At 40.6% G+C, this 20,770-nt stretch overlaps 1 protein-coding gene across 1 annotated transcript; it reads left to right on the top strand.

Annotated features, from left to right (window-relative positions):
* Nucleotides 1–5,245: 5,245 nt before the first annotated feature.
* LOC115205101 (interferon-induced protein 44) lies at nt 5,246–17,659 on the top strand. Its single transcript, XM_029770751.1, has 8 exons — nt 5,246–5,374; nt 6,059–6,103; nt 14,763–14,796; nt 15,144–15,345; nt 15,513–15,665; nt 15,760–15,931; nt 16,077–16,177; nt 16,617–17,659. Exons 1-8 carry the CDS (start codon nt 5,317–5,319, stop codon nt 16,803–16,805), a joined length of 954 nt encoding a protein of 317 aa, XP_029626611.1. The 5' UTR covers nt 5,246–5,316; the 3' UTR covers nt 16,806–17,659.
* Nucleotides 17,660–20,770: the final 3,111 nt, after the last annotated feature.

Genomic DNA, 20,770 nt, shown 5'->3' with positions numbered 1-20,770 from the left:
ATCAGGTATATATTTAGAAATCAAGCTATTACTCGGATAGAATCTATGGATAATCTTAAAGGATATTTTCTTAACTTTATTGGTCACCATAAATGTGTGTGGAGTGAGCCAAGCACGGCACCAGTTTACATCAAACGATGATGCCCAACAAAAATATAGCAGAAGGAATAGAATTCCTGTAGAAAATATCCCTTAATTAACGATAGTAAACCTATGCCATTCACCTGGATATCGCTTACAATAGATGTTCCAAAATATGCATTATTCTGAAGTAAAGATTTTGTCCCACTAGGTATAGCTTTTATAACACTGTCATATTTCTTGCATGAAACCTCAAAGTTGTATCTTTCCATAAATTCCCTCCACGTAAATAGATTCCCACTAATACTAACTAATTGGCTGACAAGGACAATGTTGTTTTCGACAACCAATTACGGTAAAATAACATCTTGTAATGTAATGTCGACCCATTATTCCATATAAAACACGAGGTGAAAAGTTGTTTATACAACAAAGCCCAGCACATTAAAGCCTGCTTGTAAAAAACCGCCAATTTCACAGGAAGTTTACCTACGATATAGGGACATTGTAGTACAAAATTAGTCACTCAGAGCTTCTGAAAAACAAAATGAGGTACAATATTCCAGAAACAGAGGGTTTTTGAAGTACCTTTTAACATCTGATTAATAAAGAAAAAATCTTCGTCCAGTTCGAGGTGAGTAATCGCTGTTCTGATGTCCAGAAGCTATTTATGGTCTTAAGAGACGGTAACAGCAACATTATGCACAAAATAAGTTACAAATAATGTGAAAAAAACGAACAAAATAGCACAGTTGGTTATGAGCCCATAAAACGGCAGCCAACCCTTCCGGCGCCATTATGAATGGTTATCTTTTTTCATCTATTGACATTCCCTAATCCACTTGCTATACCTTAGATAGATAGGTTATTGTTGTGTATTGATATTCTAGTTTTGTCCCTTTAGGTGAATTACTTAATATTGACATACAATATGTTATGGTCACTTTTCTGTCTATGTGGTTACAGTCTGACTAGGGCACCTTGGCAGTATGAAGGACATAATAGTTAAACTGACCGTGAAACCAGACAGCAAGCCAAAATGCTTCAAAGCTAGACCTGTCCCATACGCCATAAAACCAAAAGTTGAAATTGAGTTAAACAGACTAGTCGAGAGTGGAGTATTGGATCCAGTGAATGTTAGTGAATGGGCTACACCCGTTGTTCCAGTCATAAAAAAAATATGGATCACTCAGACTCTGTGGTGATTTCAAAGACACCATTAACCAAGTCTTGACTGCTGAAAAATATCCACTACCCCTCATTGACGACCTCTTTTCTGGTTTAGCTGGAGGACAAACATTCTGTAAGATAGGCCTGACATAAGTCTATCTACAGATGCATGTGGACCAAGAGTCACAAGAACTGTTGACCATAGTGACTCACAAAGGACTGTACAGGTACCGGAGTCTTCATATGGAATTATGAATTATTATTGTACAACTTCATAGGTGAATTACTTAATATTGACATACAATATCCATATGTTATGGTCACTTTTCTGTCTATGTGGTTACAGACTGACTATTTGGGATTGAAAGGTGGGTGTGGTGTGAAAGAGTATGTGGAGGATCATGGCACACCTAATCTCCCATGATCTTTCAAAGACCATGAACTGGAGGGGAATCAATGGAAAGCTGCCCTTCTGCCAAATGCAGCTCAAATAGATAGTTCATTGTAAGTTAATGTTCTACTGTTGCCAAAGTCCTTCATTAATACTAGAAAGTATATAAAGAAACATCTAAATAAACCAATGATTCTTTATTCTCTAATTTTCATTTAAAGCTGTGGTGAAGAGAAAGCGGCTCCCGTCCGATACAACCGACAAAGAAGTGGGGGGGTCTGATGTTAGTTGCGATTAAGATCAGCTGCGCAGGGGAATCTAGCTGTAATTTTCATTACAACTATGTTGTCATTATGCCGGACAAGTGTTTTTTTGCACCATCAATGTTGCGGTCTTAGAGACTAGTTTCTGTTACAATGTTTTCAGTGTTCTGATGTGGCCCTGTTTTATAGGGCTTGTTGTAATTTGCAAGTCATGTTTCTATTTTGTCTTTGCAAGGCTAATTTGTGCAACAATCATTTGAGATGTGAGCTTGTTTTGAAACAATACATGTAATACGTTAGCTGTGTTGCCACTACAGAACTTTAATGTTATGTATCAATGCACTTGTATGTTATGGTGTATGATTGAGTAAGCTAGCATGTAAAAACTAGACTTTAGTACATTGACTATAGTACATTGCAGTATACATTACTGTATTCAAATGCAATGTGCTAATTGTACTGTACTATATGTATTGTATGTATCTTTTACTTGTGAATAAAATGTACAAATCACAGTCCAACTCTGTCTTCATTGTTGTAGAATTCTTTTCAGTGTCTCTTGAAATTTGCGGCCCAAATGAGGCTTTCTTCTGGCAGACCTCCGGTTTCATTATGGCAGTAAGGCTTTGTTTTCGGCTAGAATAAGGGAACCTTTCCTAAATTGTTGGCAAAAAAATGCGGTTACAATGTGTCAATTCTGGCTGAGTTACGGCTGCCGCATCTGGGCCACTGCAGGGCCCTAATTCCAAACCAAATGTGGGCCACACAAGTGGCCGATGTGGGCCAGGCCAGGACATTTCGCTAATGGGAGGGTTTGGGATGGCGGTCTAAATGTCTTAGACTTCATTCTCTATTTACGACACCGGATTGAGTTTGACAATAGCCAGTGAAAAATCAGAGCGCTATATTCAAAACCACAAATCTAATAATTTCTATTTCTCAAACATAGGACTATTTTACACCATTTTATAGATACACTTCTCCTAGTGTTGTACAACTGAATGCATTCAACTGAAATGTGTCTTCCGCATTTAGTATGGTGTTTGTCAGTGGAAGCTGCTGAGTGGAGGACGGCTCATAATAATGGCTGGAACGGAGAGATTGAATGGCATCAAACACATGGAAACCATCTTATTGCCTTCCTCTTAATCTGCTCCAGCCTCCAGCCATTACCACTAGACTGACCTCCCCAATTAAGGTGCCAGCAACCTCCTGTGGTATTTATATGTAGTTGTAATTTTGCATTGTATTTTTACAATATGAAACCCACCAAAAAATGTATTTCCGCAAGAAATAGCATATAAAAAACGAATTTACTGTTAGAAGATATATATATAGATATATACACTGCTCAAAAAAATAAAGGGAACACTTAAACAACACAATGTAACTCCAAGTCAATCACACTTCTGTGAAATCAAACTGTCCACTTAGGAAGCAACACTGATTGACAATCAATTTCACATGCTGTTGTGCAAATGGAATAGACAACAGGTGGAAATTATAGGCAATTAGCAAGACACCCCCAATAAAGGAGTGGTTCTGCAGGTGGGGACCACAGACCACTTCTCAGTTCCAATGATTCCTGGCTGATGTTTTGGTCAGTTTTGAATGCTGCCGGTGCTTTCACTCTAGTGGTAGCATGAGACGGAGTCTACAACCCACACAAGTGGCTCAGGTAGTGCAGCTCATCCAGGATGGCACATCAATGCGAGCTGTGGCAAGAAGGTTTGCTGTGTCTGTCAGCGTAGTGTCCAGAGCATGGAGGCGCTACCAGGAGACAGGCCAGTACATCAGGAGACGTGGAGGAGGCCGTAGGAGGGCAACAACCCAGCAGCAGGACCGCTACCTCCGCCTTTGTGCAAGGAGGAGCAGGACAAGCACTGCCAGAGCCCTGCAAAATGACCTCCAGCAGGCCACAAATGTGCATGTGTCTGCTCAAACGGTCAGAAACAGACTCCATGAGGTATGAGGGCCCGACGTCCACAGGTGGGGGTTGTGCTTACAGCCCAACACCGTGCAGGATGTTTTGCATTTGCCAGAGAACACCAAGTTTGGCAAATTCGCCACTGGCGCCCTGTGCTCTTCACAGATTAAAGCAGGTTCACACTGAGCACGTGACAGACGTGACAGAGTCTGGAGACGCCGTGGAGAACGTTCTGCTGCCTGCAACATCCTCCAGCATGACCGGTTTGGCGGTGGGTCAGTCATGGTGTGGGGTGGCATTTCTTTGGGGGGCCGCACAGCCCTCCATGTGCTCGCCAGAGGTAGCCTGACCGCCATTAGGTACCGAGATGAGATCCTCAGACCCCTTGTGAGACCATATGCTGGTGCGGTTGGCCCTGGGTTCCTCCTAATGCAAGACAATGCTAGACCTCATGTGGCTGGAGTGTGTCACCAGTTCCTGCAAGAGGAAGGCATTGATGCTATGGACTGGCCCGCCCGTTCCCCAGACCTGAATCCAATTGAGCACATCTGGGACATCATGTCTCACTCCATCCACCAACGCCACGTTGCACCACAGACTGTCCAGGAGTTGGCGGATGCTTTAGTCCAGGTCTGGGAGGAGATCCCTCAGGAGACCATCCACCACCTCATCAGGAGCATGCCCAGGCGTTGTAGGGAGGTCATACAGGCACGTGGAGGCCACACACACTAATGAGCCTCATTTTGACTTGTTTTAAGGACATTACATCAAAGTTGGATCAGCCTGTAGTGTGGTTTTCCACTTTAATTTTGAGTGTGACTCCAAATCCAGACCTCCATGGGTTGATAAATTGGATTTCCATTGATTATTTTTGTGTGATTTTGTTGTCAGCACATTCAACTATGTAAAGAAAAAAGTATTTAATAAGATTATTTTTTTCATTCAGATCTAGGATGTGTTGTTTAAGTGTTCCCTTTATTTTTTGAGCAGTGTATATATATATATATATATATTTGAATAATTAAATCCTCCTGTGACAAAACTGGTCAAATGAATGTCCAACATTTGTTTTCTCTGATAGCATCATTTATGATTTTATTAATCTGCTTTTTCCATGTTTCAGTCTAATGACCTTCATCAGGATTTATTTTCTGAAAAATATTCTGTTACTAGCTTGATTTAAAATTCATAGCAACAGCGAGCACATGTTAGACTAGATGTCTGTCTGAGATTATATATGTCTAACTGAGGAGTGTGAGGTCTAAAGAAGTCATGTGATTTATTAGCTCAGCCTGGATCTGGTCTTTTCCTGTTTTTTCCAGTTTAGCATTTTTTCTCAAGCACCTTCATTCATTGGTTTAAAGAAGTCATGTGATTTACCAGAAGCGCACAGTATAAATAAAGATGGACATGCATGACGCAGACACAAAAAAACGAAACTAAAATATTATCAGAGGGGTGTGAAAAGTACTGTCAATATAGCCATGACACTTTTTTCGGACATCCTTAAATACTTGAGAGATCTTTTTCTTTGGATAACAGGTATAGACCATTTTTTGTCAATTTGTTTATTTTATATTATAATAATTGTATCATTGATGTTATGTTTACAAATTAGGCATACATTATATAGTTACTTATTTGGATACAGTGTTTGACCATTTATTTTAAAGGGATATTTAACTCAAAAAGTATCTTTTAGTGTTTTCTTAATTTGTCCAATGTTGATATGGTCCCAGAAAATTGTACATCAGCAGTAATATTTTAAGATAACGGTAGAGCACTTTCAGTAAAAATCAAAAAATGTGATTAAGATGCATTTTGCATCCTAGGATGCATTTTGCACACAACACTCACATAGTCTGAACAGACCTGGGTAAAAAATATCAGCTACATAAAATGCACTAATAAAAATAATACAAACTGCAGCACACAGGTAATCTTGATTCCAACAAATGAATGGATCTTTTAACTATTGTTTCAGTCTTGGTCGACCTTCATCAGGGTAGCTAAATAAAGTGCCCCTGAAATATTTGAAGTATTGGACAGTATGTATTTGACCCCAGGTCTGAGTCTGTGATACAGGCAGGGTTAGTTAGAGTCACACCTGTTTACAGAAATTGTGGCAGACAAGACAGAAGTGAAAGTAAAAGTAGGAGCCTGATCGGTGTGTGGGTGGGTAGTCTGTTTTATGTACAGTAATTCCATTGGACTTTGTCTTTAAAGGGATGTGGCTGTTTAAATCAACTACACCACCTATGCCTACTGCAGGTAAGTTGTAGTGTGTTTGTATGTACAGTATGCTGTCTCTGTTCCTGTATCGGTTGAACTCAGTTCACGTCCTATTGTGTCTGGTGCATTATAGCAGCTCGGCACATGATTTTATGCCAACCTCTTCATTAGCCCACTACAGGACCATTTACTTATAGAAGTACAAAAAATATAAACTATCAAATTCACAGAAAACCTTTGATGGTTCTATGTGGAATCATAATGACTCAAAGAACACTTGGAGCTCTTCAATGTTTTTTTTCAGTTCACAAAGGGGTTCTTAGCTCTTTTAGTGATAATTAAAATGTAGGGGAGGTAGCTTATTCAAATATTTTGGGGTGTGGTGTGCTCACAGCTATTTCTGTGCAACTGGGAATGTTGTGTGTACCTAATTTGTTGTGTTTTGCCATTACATATTATATGACTATGGCCAGTGTCAGTGTCTTGTGAAAGAGTCGCATAACCTTGTGTCAATTGAGAATGGTTGTGGATGAAAAAAGGTTTGGCTCATTAATCTATATGGTCCAAATCAGGATGATCCATACTTCTTCGAAAATATTTATACCAATTTATTGAACTTACAGGCAACAAACGATCAAATCACTATTGTGGGAGACTGTCACGTCCTGACCAGTAGAGGGAGTATTAGTTATTGTAGTTTGGTCAGGACGTGGCAGAGGGTATTTGTTTTATGTGGTTCGGGGGTTATGTGTATGTAGAGGGGTGTTTTATTTATGTGTTCCGGGGTTTTGGTGTATGTTCTGGTTTTTGTATTCTAGGGTTTTTCTAGTGGTTATATTTCTTTGTGGTCTGTGTGGCTCTCGATCAGGAACAGCTGTTCATCGTTGTTCTTGATTGAGAGTCATATTTAAAGAGCTTGTTTTCACTTGTTTGTTTGTGGGTAGTTGTTTTTGCACTGCTTGTAGTTATAGCCTGCAAAACTGTTTCCTGTCGTGTTTTCTCTATTTTCTTGTTTTTCCGTGTTGACGTGTTTAATAAAATATGAAAATATGAATACGCAACCCGCTGCGCCTTGGTCACTACATTACGACACCCGTGACAGAGACCATAACACAGTGTTAAGTATCTGAATGAACCGTAATGGAAATCACTCTATAAACTATCATCACCGTGCCCTTAAGGAAATCACAAACAGTATGGGCACATTAGAAATAGTGGATATTTGGAGACTAGTGAGATACACACGGAGACTTAATCAAGCTAGTCGTCTTGACAACTTTCTTGTCTCTTTCTCTCTTGCATCAAAGTTTAAAAAAGTTTTAATAGGAGACAGAACGTGATTGAATAATTATCTAATTGGCCTTCACATAACTCTCATAGGATTTTCACGTGGACAAGGATATTGGAAATTTACTCAAAGTTTACTGGAGGACAATTTATTTTTAACCTTTTAGGGACAGACGTTCCGCTGTCCCTAAAATGGTAGAGCGTGGCGCGAAATACAAATACCTCAAAAATGCTATAACTTCAATTTCTCAAACATATGACTATTTTGCACCATTTTAAAGACAAGACTCTCGTTAATCTAACCACATTGTTCGATTTCAAAAAGGCTTTACAGCGAAAGCAAAACATTAGATTATGTCAGGAGAGTACCCTGCCAAAAATAAGCACACAGCCATTTTCAAAGCAAGCATATATGTCACAAAAACCAAAACCACAGCTAAATGCAGCACTAACCTTTGATGATCTTCATCAGATGACACTCCTAGGACATTATGTAATACAATACATGCATGTTTTGTTCAATCAAGTTCATATTTATATAAAAAACCAGCTTTTTACATTAGCATGTGATGTTCAGAACTAGCATACCCACCGCAAACTTCCGGTGAATTTACTAAATTACTCATGATAAACGTTCACAAAAAACATAACAATTATTTAAAGAATTATAGATACAGAACTCCTTTATGCAATTGCGGTGTCAGATTTTAAAATAGCTTTTCGGCGAAAGCACATTTTGCAATATTCTGAGTACATAGCCCGGCCATCATGGCTAGCTATTTTGACACACACCAAGTTTGGGGCTCACCAAACTCAGAATTCCTATTAATAAAATAGATTACCTTTGCTGTTCTTCATCAGAATGCACTCCCAGGACTTCTACTTCAACAACAAATGTTGTTTTGGTTCCAAATAATCCATAGTTTATATTCAAATAGCTCCGTTTTGTTCGTGCGTTCAGGTGACGCGCGAGCGCATTTCATGACAAAAATTTTCCAAATATTCCATTACCTTACTTAGAAGCATGTCAAATGCTGTTTAAAATACATTTTTATGCTATTTTTCTCGTAAAATAGCGATAATACTCCAACTGGGCAACATTGTATTCATTCAAAGGCTGAAAGAAAAAAATGGAGTAGTCTCGTGGACGCGCATCTCCAGTGTCACTGTTCCCAGCCTGACCACTCACAAATTCTCCTGCTGTTCTTCGCCCAGAACCTGCAGACACCCCATTCCACTTTCTGGCACCTTCTGAGAGCCAATGGAAACCTTAGAAAATGCCTTAGAAAATACAGCACAGATGCTGTATTTTCGATAGAGATGCTACAGAAGGACAACAAATTGTCAGACAGGGCACTTCCTGTATGGAATCTTCTCAGGTTTTGGCCTGCCATATGAGTTCTGTTATACTCACAGACACCATTCAAACAGTTTTAGAAACGTTGGAGTGTTTTCTATCCAAATCTACTAATTATATGCATATTCTCATTTCTGGGCAGGAGTAGTAACCAGATGAAATCGGGTACGTTTTTTATCCGGCCGTGAAAATACTGCACCCTATCCCAAACAGGATATTATTAACTAAGACAAAATAATTTAGAACAGAATTTTTCCAGTATACAATACCAGTCAAAAGTTTGGTTCACCTACTCATTCCAGGGTTTTTCTTTATTTTGACTATCTTCTCTATACCACCGTGCCTTGTCACAACACAACTGATTGTCTCAAACGCATTAAGAAGGAAAGAAATTCCACAAATTAACTTTGAACAAGGTACACCTGTTAATTGAAATGCATTCCAGGTGACTACCTCATGAAGCTGGTTGAGAGAATGCCAAGAGTGTGCAAAGCTGTCATCAAGGCAAAGGGTGGCTACTTTGAAGAATCTGTATTTGAAAATAGATTTTGATTTGTTTAACACTTTTTTGGTTACTACATGATTCCATATGTGTTATTTCATAGTTTTGATGTCTTGACTATTATTCTACCATGTAGAAAATAGTAAAAATAAAGAAAAACCCTTGAATGAGTAGATGTGTCAAAATGTTTGACTGGTACTGTAGGTTCAGCAAATCCCTTACTTTTTGGGATACCTTTAAATGTACCTTCAGAGGTCATTCAATTCAATTTTCATCAATAATACAAAAGCAGTTTCTGTCTAAGGAGACAAGACTAACAAGGGAAATACATTAACTAATAGTACAGGTAGATAGCTATAAAAACGATACTACAGAGATACAATATAAGTTAGAGAAAAAACAAAAAGAACTGGAGGAACTTAGTCAAGAAAGATCTAAAGTAACCTATTACAAAAGTCAAGCAAACTGGATGTCATATGGAGAAAAATTCACAATTCTTCCTGAATCTCCAAAAATAATTTGCAGAAACTTGTTACTAAAGACAGAGTCATCTATGATTCTCTGAATTATAAACTCTTAATAAGGGATTTATATGTTTGAATTGTAATGATTAAATTATTCTACCCTGAAACTTAACTAGTAGGGATATGGTCTATATAGCATTTAGAATGAGTAACTAAAGGGTTAAGAGATCTGGGGCCTTAATGTTTGTGTGTATGTGTGTGTGCGTAATTACGGAGCCTGGTATATAATGATGTCTCTGTACAATGGACTTCAGAGCGCCCTCGTGAAAAAACATTTTTGACTATTGTAAGCTGGAAGTCTGTCTGTGTTATTCAACCAGAATCTTACAAATTCAGGGTTGCAGACTGAGTATTTTAATTGAAGTTCAGTTTATGAACGTTGAGAACAAAATTCTCGTAACATAAACTCAGCAAAAAAATAAACGTCCTCTCACTATCAACTGTGTTTATTTTCAGCAAACTTAACTTGTGGAAATATTTGTATGAACATAACAAGATTCAACAACTGAGACATAAAATGAACAAGTTCCACAGACATATCACTAACAGAAATGGAATAATGTGTCCCTGAACAAAGGGGGAGGGTCAAATCAAAAGTAACAGTCAGTATCTGGTGTGGCCACCAGCTGCATTAAGTACTGCAGTGCATCTCCTCCTCATGGACTGCACCAGATTTGCCAGTTCTTTTTGTGAGATGTTACCCCACTCTTCCACCAAGGCACCTGCAAGTTCCTGGACATTTCTGGGGGGAATGGCCCTAGCCCCCACCCTCCAACCCAACAGGTCCCAGACTTGCTCAATGGGATTGAGATCCGGGCTCTTCGCTGGCCATGGCAGAACACTGACATTACTGTCTTGCAGGAAATCACGCACAGAACGAGCAGTATGGCTGGTGGCATTGTCATGCTGGAGGGTCATGTCAGGATGAGCCTGCAGGAAGGGTACCACATGAGGGAGGAGGATGTCTTCCCTGTAACGCACAGCGTTGAGATTGCCTGCAATGACAACAAGCTCAGTCCGATGATGCTGTGACACACAGCCCTAGACCATGACGGACCCTCCACCTCCAAATTGATCCCGCTCCAGAGTACAGGCCTCGGTGTGACGCTCATTCCTTCGATGATAAACCCGAATCTGACCATCACCCCTAGTGAGACAAAACCGCGACTCGTCAGTGAAGAGCACTTTTTTCCAGTCCTGTCTGGTCCAGCGACAGTGGGTTTGTGCCCATAGGCGACATTGTTGCCGGTGATGTCTGGTGAGGACCTGCCTTACAACAGACCTACAAGCCCTCAGTCCAGCCTCTCAGCCTATTGCGGACAGTCTGAGCACTGATGGAGGGATTGTGCGTTCCTGGTGTAACTTGGGCAGTTGTTTTTGCCATCCTGTACTTGTCCCGCAGGTGTGATGTTCGGATGTCCTGATTCTGTGCAGGTGTTGTTACACGTGGTCTGCCACTGCGAGGATGATCAGCTGTCCGTCCTGTCTCCTTGTGGCGCTGTCTTAGGCGTCTCACAATACGGACATTGCAATGTATTGCCCTGGCCACATCTGCAGTCCTCATGCCTCCTTGCAGCATGCACGTTCACGCAGATGAGCAGGGCCCTTGGGCATCTTTCTTTTGGTGTTTTTCAGAATCAGTAGAAGGCCTCTTTAGTGTCCTAAGTTTTCATAACTGTGACCTTAATTGCCTACCGTCCGTAAGCTGTTAGTGTCTTCACGACTGTTCCACAGGTGCATGTTTATTAATTGTTTATAGTTCATTGAACACACATGGGAAACAGTGTTTAAACCCTTTACAATGAAGATCTGTGAAGTTATTTGGATTTTTACAAATTATCTTTGAAAGACAGGGTCCTGGAAAAAGGGACTTATCTTTTTTGATGAGTTTATTTTAAAAGAGGAAGCTAAATATTTTAAGCAGATGTTCTCTTTTCCGTTTCATCCTGACCCTCTGAATGACAATTACTGTAAGGAATTATTTCCAAATAATAAAAAAATTGAAAATTAACAAATGTACAAAAAGATCAGTGCTAAGGCCAACTTACAGAGGAATAACTTTTGAGGCTATTAAATCCTTTCATTCTGGAAAAACCTCAGGGCTTGATGGAATACCGGTAGAGGTATATCAAGCCTTTTTTGATATACTAAAAGCTCCATTGTTAGCTTGTTTTAACTACTCCTATAGAAATGGTGGCTCTGTCAGGAAGTTCTGATGTCACTATTATTAAAACAAGACCCAGATGGCAAATATAAAGATCCAGTCTGTCTAAAAAAAACTGGAAGCCTCTTACACTTCAAGGTTTGATGCAAAAATACTAGCGAAATGCATAGCACACACCTGTATTACCATGTATTGTTCATTCTGATCAGACAGGTTTTTTTTTACATGGATCATACGTTGGAGATAATGTACGACAACTACTATAAATAATAGATAAACATGAAACATCTAAGAAGGGTATCCACTGTCACCATATTTAATCATTATGGCCATCGAAATGGTTCTCAAGTAGATTACTAAGAAAAGCTCATCCATTGTTTAAAAATGTCATTTTTGCTTTTGTGCAGATTGCCATGTCTCATTTCTAATTAATTGAAAATTGAACTTTTTTCAAAGTATCTCTCTTTTTCAAACTAACATTGCAGAGCTGGCTACAATTTACATTTCATCCCCCTGAAAAGATACAACAAATACTATGGCTGAATTCAAATGTACTGTTTGATAAAAGACCTGTATTTATGGAAAAGATGTTTCAAAAGGGTATTTTGTTTTTAAATGATATTGTAAATTGGAATGGTAGAGTCAAGGCTCAGGAGAAGACCCAGATGAAGACAGATTCGAAGTAACAAAAGTTTATTACAAAAACAGGTGGGGCAGGCAAACGACAGGTCAAGGGCAGGCAGAGGTCAGTAATCCAGGGTGGTGTGATAAGGTACAGAACGGCAGGCAGGCTCAAGGTCAGGGCAGACAGAATGGTCAAAACTGGGAAACGTAGTAAACAGGAACTAGCGCAAGCCAGGAGCACGGGATAAAACGCTGGTAGGCTTGACGAAACAAAACGAACTGGCAACAGACGAACAGAGAACACAGGTATAAATACACTTGGGATAATGGGGAAGATGGGGGACACAGGGAGGGGGTGGAGATAAGCACAAAGACAGGTGAAACAGATCAAGGTGTGACAGGTAGAGTTATGTATTTCATGAAGTAATCAGAAGGTCTGCTCAATCCAAGATTACAGCATTACCCCAAAAATGGTGGAGGCAGGTGGCAGTGGGAGGACGTAGGGAACTGGTCTGTCTGCCTAATATAAAGGATCAAAACTGGAGAGGAATAAAAATAGCATAAATAGGAAAGTATGCCAGTTTCATTTGAGTACCAGGATGTTGACAGCTGTGCCATAGAGATTTTTGATGTACTGATTCCATAGTACAGGGTGTATGAGTTGATATATAAGATTCAAGACTTTTCATCAAAAATTATTTTACAGAATTCTTGCCACCAACAAAATGTTGAATATTTGGGGCATACAATCATCGCAGCTCTGCAGATTTTGTTGTGAGGATACAGAATCAATAGACCATTTGTTTTGGTATTGCCCTCAGGTAGCCTGTTTCTGTCTCAGGTTCGGGAATGGCTGAAAATGCATAACATTGATCTAAAATTGACCCTAGAAATAGTATTGTTTGAAGATCTGGAGAGACCGGGTTCGTCAGTTACTAATATACTAATACTCTTAGTAAAAGTACTTATCTTCATCTCGCAATCTGTGGATTCTAATCGATTAGATAGATTCAAATTGTATGTTAAATATCACAGAATAGTTGAAAGATATATGGTGCATAGAAATCCGAAGAGGGTGGATGGCAGAGATAGGTGGGATGGGATGAGGGAAGCTGAGGGTTGGGATGTGGAATTGGAGACAAGTGTGAGTGGAGTTGCTGGGCTGGGGATAGAATGACGGTCAAAGATAAAAAGTACAAAAATAACGTTGAAATAAAACATAACAAAAAGTACGTTTGAATGACACGGAGGGGCACTGTTGCTACAACTAATGCCTGTTTGCCCGAGGCTGATGCTGCGCAGGTGTTTGTACACATGCATATACACACACTTTCATTAAAGTGTTTTTTAAAGTGTTTTTTGCATTTCTGTTTTCCCTTGTTGGTTGTAGGTGCTTTGGGGGATGGGGGATTGGGGGTGGGCAGTGGATTTTTTTTATTTTTCTCGGGGGGGTTAACGCGGGGGGGTGGTTGAAGGGCTGCTCTTGGGGAACTGTGGGGGGGATCTTGGAGAGCTGGTGGCCTGGCGGTTGGGAGCTTGGGCCGATGGCTGATGGGTCGCTGGTTCGGGTCCCCGTTTTTAACCTTGTGGGAGATCTGTCGACGTGCCCTTGAGCAGGGCGTTGACCCTGGTTGCTTCTGTGGGTCACTCTGGATGGGAGTCCGTTAGATGACAAGGTGATGTAAATGTTGAGCGGTTTCACTGCAAGTTGATTGTATGTTTTAAATAAACTTTTTTTAATTTTTTATAAATAGAGACAGTTGAGTAAATCAGTCAGTGGTTCTCAATTCTCTCCTCAGGAACTCTCAGCTGTTCCAGAGGTAGCTCACATGATTCAACTTGTCAATTAACACAATATTAGCTATGGAATTTGAACAATATAAAATGGCTGACCAGATTAAAAACCCTGTATAACCATGGATCAAATGGATCTACAAAGAACATTGCAGATTGAGAATGGTTCTATAAATAACCTTTCACCATAAAAGTTCTATAAAGAAGCATCAAACCTCTTCCAAAAGAGTTGTAACCATAGCAGAACCATTTGTTGGTGCTATGTAGCTTCTTTATATAACCTTCAAAAAGAGTTCTATATAGCACCAAAAAGGGTTCCGCTATGGTTATAAGCCAAAGAACCACATCTGGTACTATTTAGAATTTGTTTTGTGTGTGTGTGATCCAAGATCATAGTAGTATATCGTAGTATATTGCATTTATATCAACATATGTTTGTTTAACAGCTTTTGACAAGGAATGGAGGATCACACCCTGGGGGTATGTTTGAAAATACTGTGTACACTGTTCACCTCCCATCAAAACCTAACATTTAACTAAATGGCATCATTCCAAGTGCGTCTATTTGTTTAAAAGGTACACTCGGTGATATGACAGCATCACACAAATGGGGCGACTTCCTGCTTACAGACATACAGTAACAACAATAAAACAACAGATTGCAAACCAACCAAAACGGCCACTTCTGGCTCTTCACAAATTATGCCTTCCCAATTTATGTGGCAGTCTTGGCACATGCTGTTGATTTCTGTAAGCAGGAAACTGCCTGCTGTGTCATGTCATATCGCTGAGTCTACCTCAACTTGTTCTCTACTCCCCTATGACAGTCAGAAAGAGGTAATACTGCAGAAATTGAAAGACTATGTTCCTGGAAACCCTGATATTAAGAGTATCCGAGTCTTCCTCCATGGACCAGTCGGAGCGGGCAAGTCCAGCCTTATCAACTTCATCAACAGTGTCTTTCAGGGTCACATTACCAGCATCGCACTAGCTGACAGTGCTATTGCAGCTGAAAGCTTCACCATAAAAGTAAGTTATTTACCAAGTGTTATATGAAACCCATTGATTGAAACCACAACATATTACCACAAATGCCTGTGAACTATTCTGAATTATTACTGCAAACTCAAATTGCAATGCTTTCAAATCTGCATTCTGTGTATAATTCATTAGAAATGCCACATCCTATTTTACAGTACCAAACCCACAAAATTGAAAAAGGGAAACATGGAATCTACTACCCCATCGTCTTCAATGATGTCATGGGTCTGGAGGAAAGCAGTGGCAAAGGTGTGCATAAGGATGACATCATCAACGCCCTAAAGGGCCATGTAAAAGAGGGCCACAAGGTAATGTGAATAAAGTAAAACACAATATCACCAAGGAATCTCTGTTTCAGTCAGTATTGATTAAAACACATTTTTATTCCTCATCCTTGGCTAGTTTAATCCCATGTCACCGTTATCAGAAAAGGATCATGGCTACATAAAGATCCCCAGTTCAGAAGACAGAGTTCACTGTCTAGTCAGTGTCATGCCAGCTGATAAAATGGCTTTCTTGGGAAAACATGTCATCCAGAAGATGAGGGACATCAGACTAGCTGCCGCTGATATGGGTAAGAGGGCAAAATATTGTTTAGTAGTACTTGTGGGCTATACAAACTAATAGTATGATAGGTGTACTATGTCTTTGAGTATGAACATCATTGCATTGCCTGGAGAGAAAAAGGACTGCTGGATTAAATCAGTTTGCTCTGGCAGGGATTCCCCAAATGGTTGTTCTCACCAGAGTGGATGAAGCCTGTCCATCAGTAAGGAAAGACGTGAAGAACATCTATCTGAGCAAGTACATAAAGGAGAAAGTGAGTAAAAAAAAATGCTTCTATACTAGAATTCTTTAATATAAGACAATCAGCCATAGACACACACATATACACATAGATATATGCTACTGTCACGCTGGTATAAAGGATTTGGAGACAGGTGCAGGAATACATAATAGGTTTTTTTAATATACCCAAAACAAACACGAATACAAAACACTGGGATGTACCCAAACAAAAGAGCGAGGGTAAACCTCGTAGGGACGAGACCCGTAATACACAAAACACGCAGCACAAAAGCTGAACCAACGCATGGTTACTCACACAACCAATGGACATGGGAACAATAACCAACAAGACACGTCGACCGGTGACGTCGACCTCCGGAACTGGTGAACAGAATGAGCAGCAGTACCAGGCGGATCCATGACAGCTACAGCTCATTCCATTGCATTCCAACTGTATTCTTTCATTGCAGATGGAGCAGTGCAGTGCCAAACTGGGAGTACCAGTGAACTGCATCCTGCCTGTGAAGAACTACCATGAGGAAATTGACTTGAATGAAGACATGGATGTGCTGCTATTGAGAGCACTGAGGCAGATGGTGGACTTTGCAGATGACTTCATCAAAAATATCCCTCTCAAAATAACCCCACAAGGTAACTGAGGATGCATGTATATTAGGGCTGACCCCATTTAGTCGACTGGTGGATTAATTGGTCGATAGGCTATTGGTCGTTGAATTGTTAAGTCCAGCAGTTGCAAAAAAATGTTTTATGGCATGTCTTGATTGACGCCTGTCTCAGGGGACTAATCTTTCGTGGAGGCCGCGGGGATGTCACACCAGTAGTACATTTACCGTTAATTCCCAGAATTTCTAATCTACAATGTTTGTTTGGTGACCGTAATTTCTGTTAATGTATTCAATATATTATTATTAGTCTTTTACAGTTTTCATTGTGGAGTGGACACATTATTTGTCATAAAATAGGCCTACCTGTCTTATTCCTTGTGCAAATAGCCTACAGCTGTGTCTGTCCAGAGCTCACTGGTGCCAGAAACTCTGAGGGTCCAGAATATTTGATACAATATTTTTATTTGTTGGCTTTAGTTTTTTGCATAATTGGTAATGGCAATAGAAGTTACTTAAAGATTTGAATAATTTTCATTCATTAGATTTAGATATCATTTTTATTAATCACATGACAATGATTGAGATATGACGACTTTATTATAAAATAAATGAAACTGTTCCACGAAAATGTGCATATTAAAATCCTAACTGGCACGCAGATCGGTAGAAATGATAAGATGAACAGGTACTCCAATTGGAAAAGGTTGCCGACCCCCTGGTGTAGCATATTACCGACAACGGAGCATAATGGCAGAATCTGCAAAGGCCAGCAGCAGTGGGAGGAGGTGGTTCGGGAACAGGTTTTCACTTTGTAACACAATAAAATGTGAAGAAATCCAAGGGGTATGATTACTTTTGCAAGGCACTGTATATAAATCATTGTCTCAGATGAGTGTTTTTGTTTGGTTTTTGTTGGTTTTGGTTTTGGAGAGATGTCCCCCTCTCGCTATGCTCTTTTAGTAAATCACCTGATCTCATCAAACTTCTCAGTTAGAGACTTCAGACATCTCTAATCTGTGCTTACTGTTCCCATTAACATGGAATCAAGTAACAGAAAGAAATGTTAGAAGATATATCTTGATGAAGGTCATTAGACTGAAACCTGGATTAAACAGATAGGACCAATTTATTAAATTGTTTTTTCCCCTCATCAATCTACACACAATACCCCATAATGACAAAACAAAAACAGGTTTTTCGAAATTTGTGCTTATTTATAAAAAAATAAAACTGAAATATACAATTTTTCAAAAGTATTCAGACCCTTTACTCAGTACTTTGTTGAAGCACCTTTGGCAGCGATTACAGCGTCGCGTTCTTGGGTATGACGCTACAAGCTTGGCACACCTGTATTTGGGGAGTGTCTCACATTCTTCTCTGCAGATCCTCTCAAGCTCAGTCAGGTTGGATGGGGAGCGTTGCTGCACAGTTATTTTCAGGTCTCTACAGCGATGTTCGATCAGGTTTAAGTCCGGGTTCTGGCTGGGCCACTCAAGGACAATCAGAGACATCCCAAAGCCACTCCTGCGTTGTCTTCGCTCTGTGTTTAGTGTAGTTGTCCTGTTGGAAGGCAAACCTTCGCCACATTCTGAGGTCCTGAGAGTTCTGGAGCAGGTTTTCATCAAGGATCTCTCTGTACTTTGCTCCATTTATGCTTTCGTTAAAAAAATTATGATAAAAATACTCTTTCAGTTCAGTGTGTCAAATCGGAGGGCCTGTTGTCCGGACCTCTGGCCGTCTCTATGGGGGAGCCACATAGTTCAATTCTCGGGCCGACTCTTTTTTCTGTATATATCAATGATATCGCTCTTGCTGCTGGTGATTCTCTGATCCACCTCTACGCAGACGACACCAATCTGTATACATCTGGCCCTTCTTTAGACACTGTGCTAACAAACCTCCAAACGAGCTTCAACGCCATACAACACTCCTTCCGTGGCCTCCATCTGCTTTTAAACGCTAGTAAAACTAAGTGCATGTATAACGATGTGAAATGGCTAGGTAGTTAGCGGGTGCGCGCTAATAGCGTTTCAATAGGTGACGTCACTCGCTCTGAAACCTTGAAGTAGTTGTTCTCCTTGCTCTGCAAGGGCCGTGGCTTTTGTGGAGCGATGGGTAACGATGGTTTGAGGGTGGCTGTTGTCGATTTGTGCAGAGGGTCCCTGGTTCGGGGCGAGGAGAGGGACGGAAGCTAAACTGTTACATTGATGCTGTTGACCCGGATCACTGGTTGCTGCGGAAAAGGAGGAGGTCAAAAGGAGGGTGAGTGTAACGATGTGAAATGGCTACCTAGTTAGCAGGTGCGCGCTAATAGCGTTTCAATCGGTGACGTCACTCGCTCTGAGACCTTGAAGTAGTTGTTCCCCTTGCTATTTAGTTGAGCGATGGGTAACGATGCTTCGAGGGTGGCTGTTGTCGATGTGTGCAGAGGGTCCCTGGTTTGAGCCCAGGTAGGGGCGAGGAGAGGGACGGAAGCTATACTGTTACACATGCTCAACCGATTGCTGCCCGCACCCTCCCGCCGACTAGTATCACTACTCTGGACGGTTCTGACCTAGAATATGTGGACAACTACAAATACCTAGGTGTCTGGTTAGACTTTAAACATTCCTTCCAGACTTACATTAAGCATCTCCAATCCAAAATTAAATCTAGAATCGGCTTCCTATTTCGCAACTCACACCTCCTTCACTCATGCCGCCGAACATACCCTCTTAAAACTGACTATCCTACTGATCCTTGACTTCGGCGATGTCATTTACAAAATAGCCCCCAACACTCTACTCAGAAAACTGGATGTAGTCTATCACAGTGGCATCCGTTTTATCACCAAAGCCCCATATACTACCCACCACTGCGACCTGTATGCTCTCGTTGGCTGGCCCTCAATACATATCTGTCGCCAAACCCACTGGCTCCAGGTCATCTACAAGTCTTTGCTAGGTAAAGCCCCGCCTTATCTCAGCTCACTGGTCACCATAGCAACACCCACCCATTACACTGGTCATCCCCAAAGGCAACACTTCCTTTGGCCGCCTTTCCTTCCAGTTTTCTGCTGCCAATGACTGGAACGAACTGCAAAAATCTCTGAAGCTGGAGTCTTATATCTCCCTCTCTAACTTTAAGCATCAGCTGCCAGAGCAGCTTACTGATCACTGCACCTGTACACAGCCAATCTGTAAATAGCACACCCGACTACCTCATCCTCATTTTATTACTTACCCTCTTGCACCCCAGTATCTCTACTTGCACATCATCATCTGCACATCTATCACTCCAGTATTAATGCTAAATTGTAATAATTTTTGCCTCAATGGCCTATTTATTGCCTATCTCCCTGCTCTTCTACATTTGCACACACTGTACATAGATCTTTCTATTTTTCTTGACTGTTTACATTTCTCCAAAAAGTACGATCTTTGTCCCCAGGTACAAAAGTTTATATATCCACAGTAAAACGAGTCCTGTATCAACATAACCTGAAAGGAGGCTCAGCAAGGAAGAAGCCACTGCTCCAAAACCACCATAAAAAAGCCAGACTATGGTTTGCAACTGCACACGGGGACAAAGATCGTACTTTTTGGAGAAATGTCCTCTGGTCTGATGAAACAAAAATAGAACTGTTTGGCCATAATGACCATCGTTATGTTTGGAGGAAAAAGGGGGAGGCTTGCAAGCCGAGGAACACCATCCCAACTGTGAAGCATGGGGGTGGCAGCATCATGTTGTGGGGGTGCTTTGCTGCAGGAGGGACTGGTACACTTCACAAAATAGATGGCTCACGAGGATGGAAAATTATGTGAACATATTGAAGCAACATCTCAAGACATCAGTCAGGAAGTTAAAGCTTGGTCGCAAATGGGTCTTCCAAATGGACAATGACCCCAAGTATACTTCAAGTTGTGGCAAAATGGCTTAAGGACAACAAAGTCAAGGTATTGGAGTGGCCATCACATAGCCCTGACCTCAATTCTATATACAATTTGTGTGCAGAACTG

The sequence above is a fragment of the Salmo trutta genome, chromosome 1 (assembly GCF_901001165.1).
Source record: "Salmo trutta chromosome 1, fSalTru1.1, whole genome shotgun sequence".
Taxonomy (NCBI): Eukaryota; Metazoa; Chordata; class Actinopteri; order Salmoniformes; family Salmonidae; genus Salmo; species Salmo trutta.
This window is presented reverse-complemented; position numbering and strand designations above follow the sequence as displayed.

What these genes read in the sequence shown, in the direction of transcription:
- LOC115205101 (XM_029770751.1), top strand. Translation starts at nt 5,317, where the DNA reads ATGACACTTTTTTCGGACATCCTTAAATACTTGAGAGATCTTTTTCTT. An exon ending in TCTTTTTCTTTGGATAACAG is followed by an intron (nt 5,375 to 6,058) that starts GTATAGACCATT and finishes TTGTCTTTAAAG; the next exon opens with GGATGTGGCTGTTTAAATCA. An exon ending in CTGAAAGCTTCACCATAAAA is followed by an intron (nt 15,346 to 15,512) that starts GTAAGTTATTTA and finishes CCTATTTTACAG; the next exon opens with TACCAAACCCACAAAATTGA.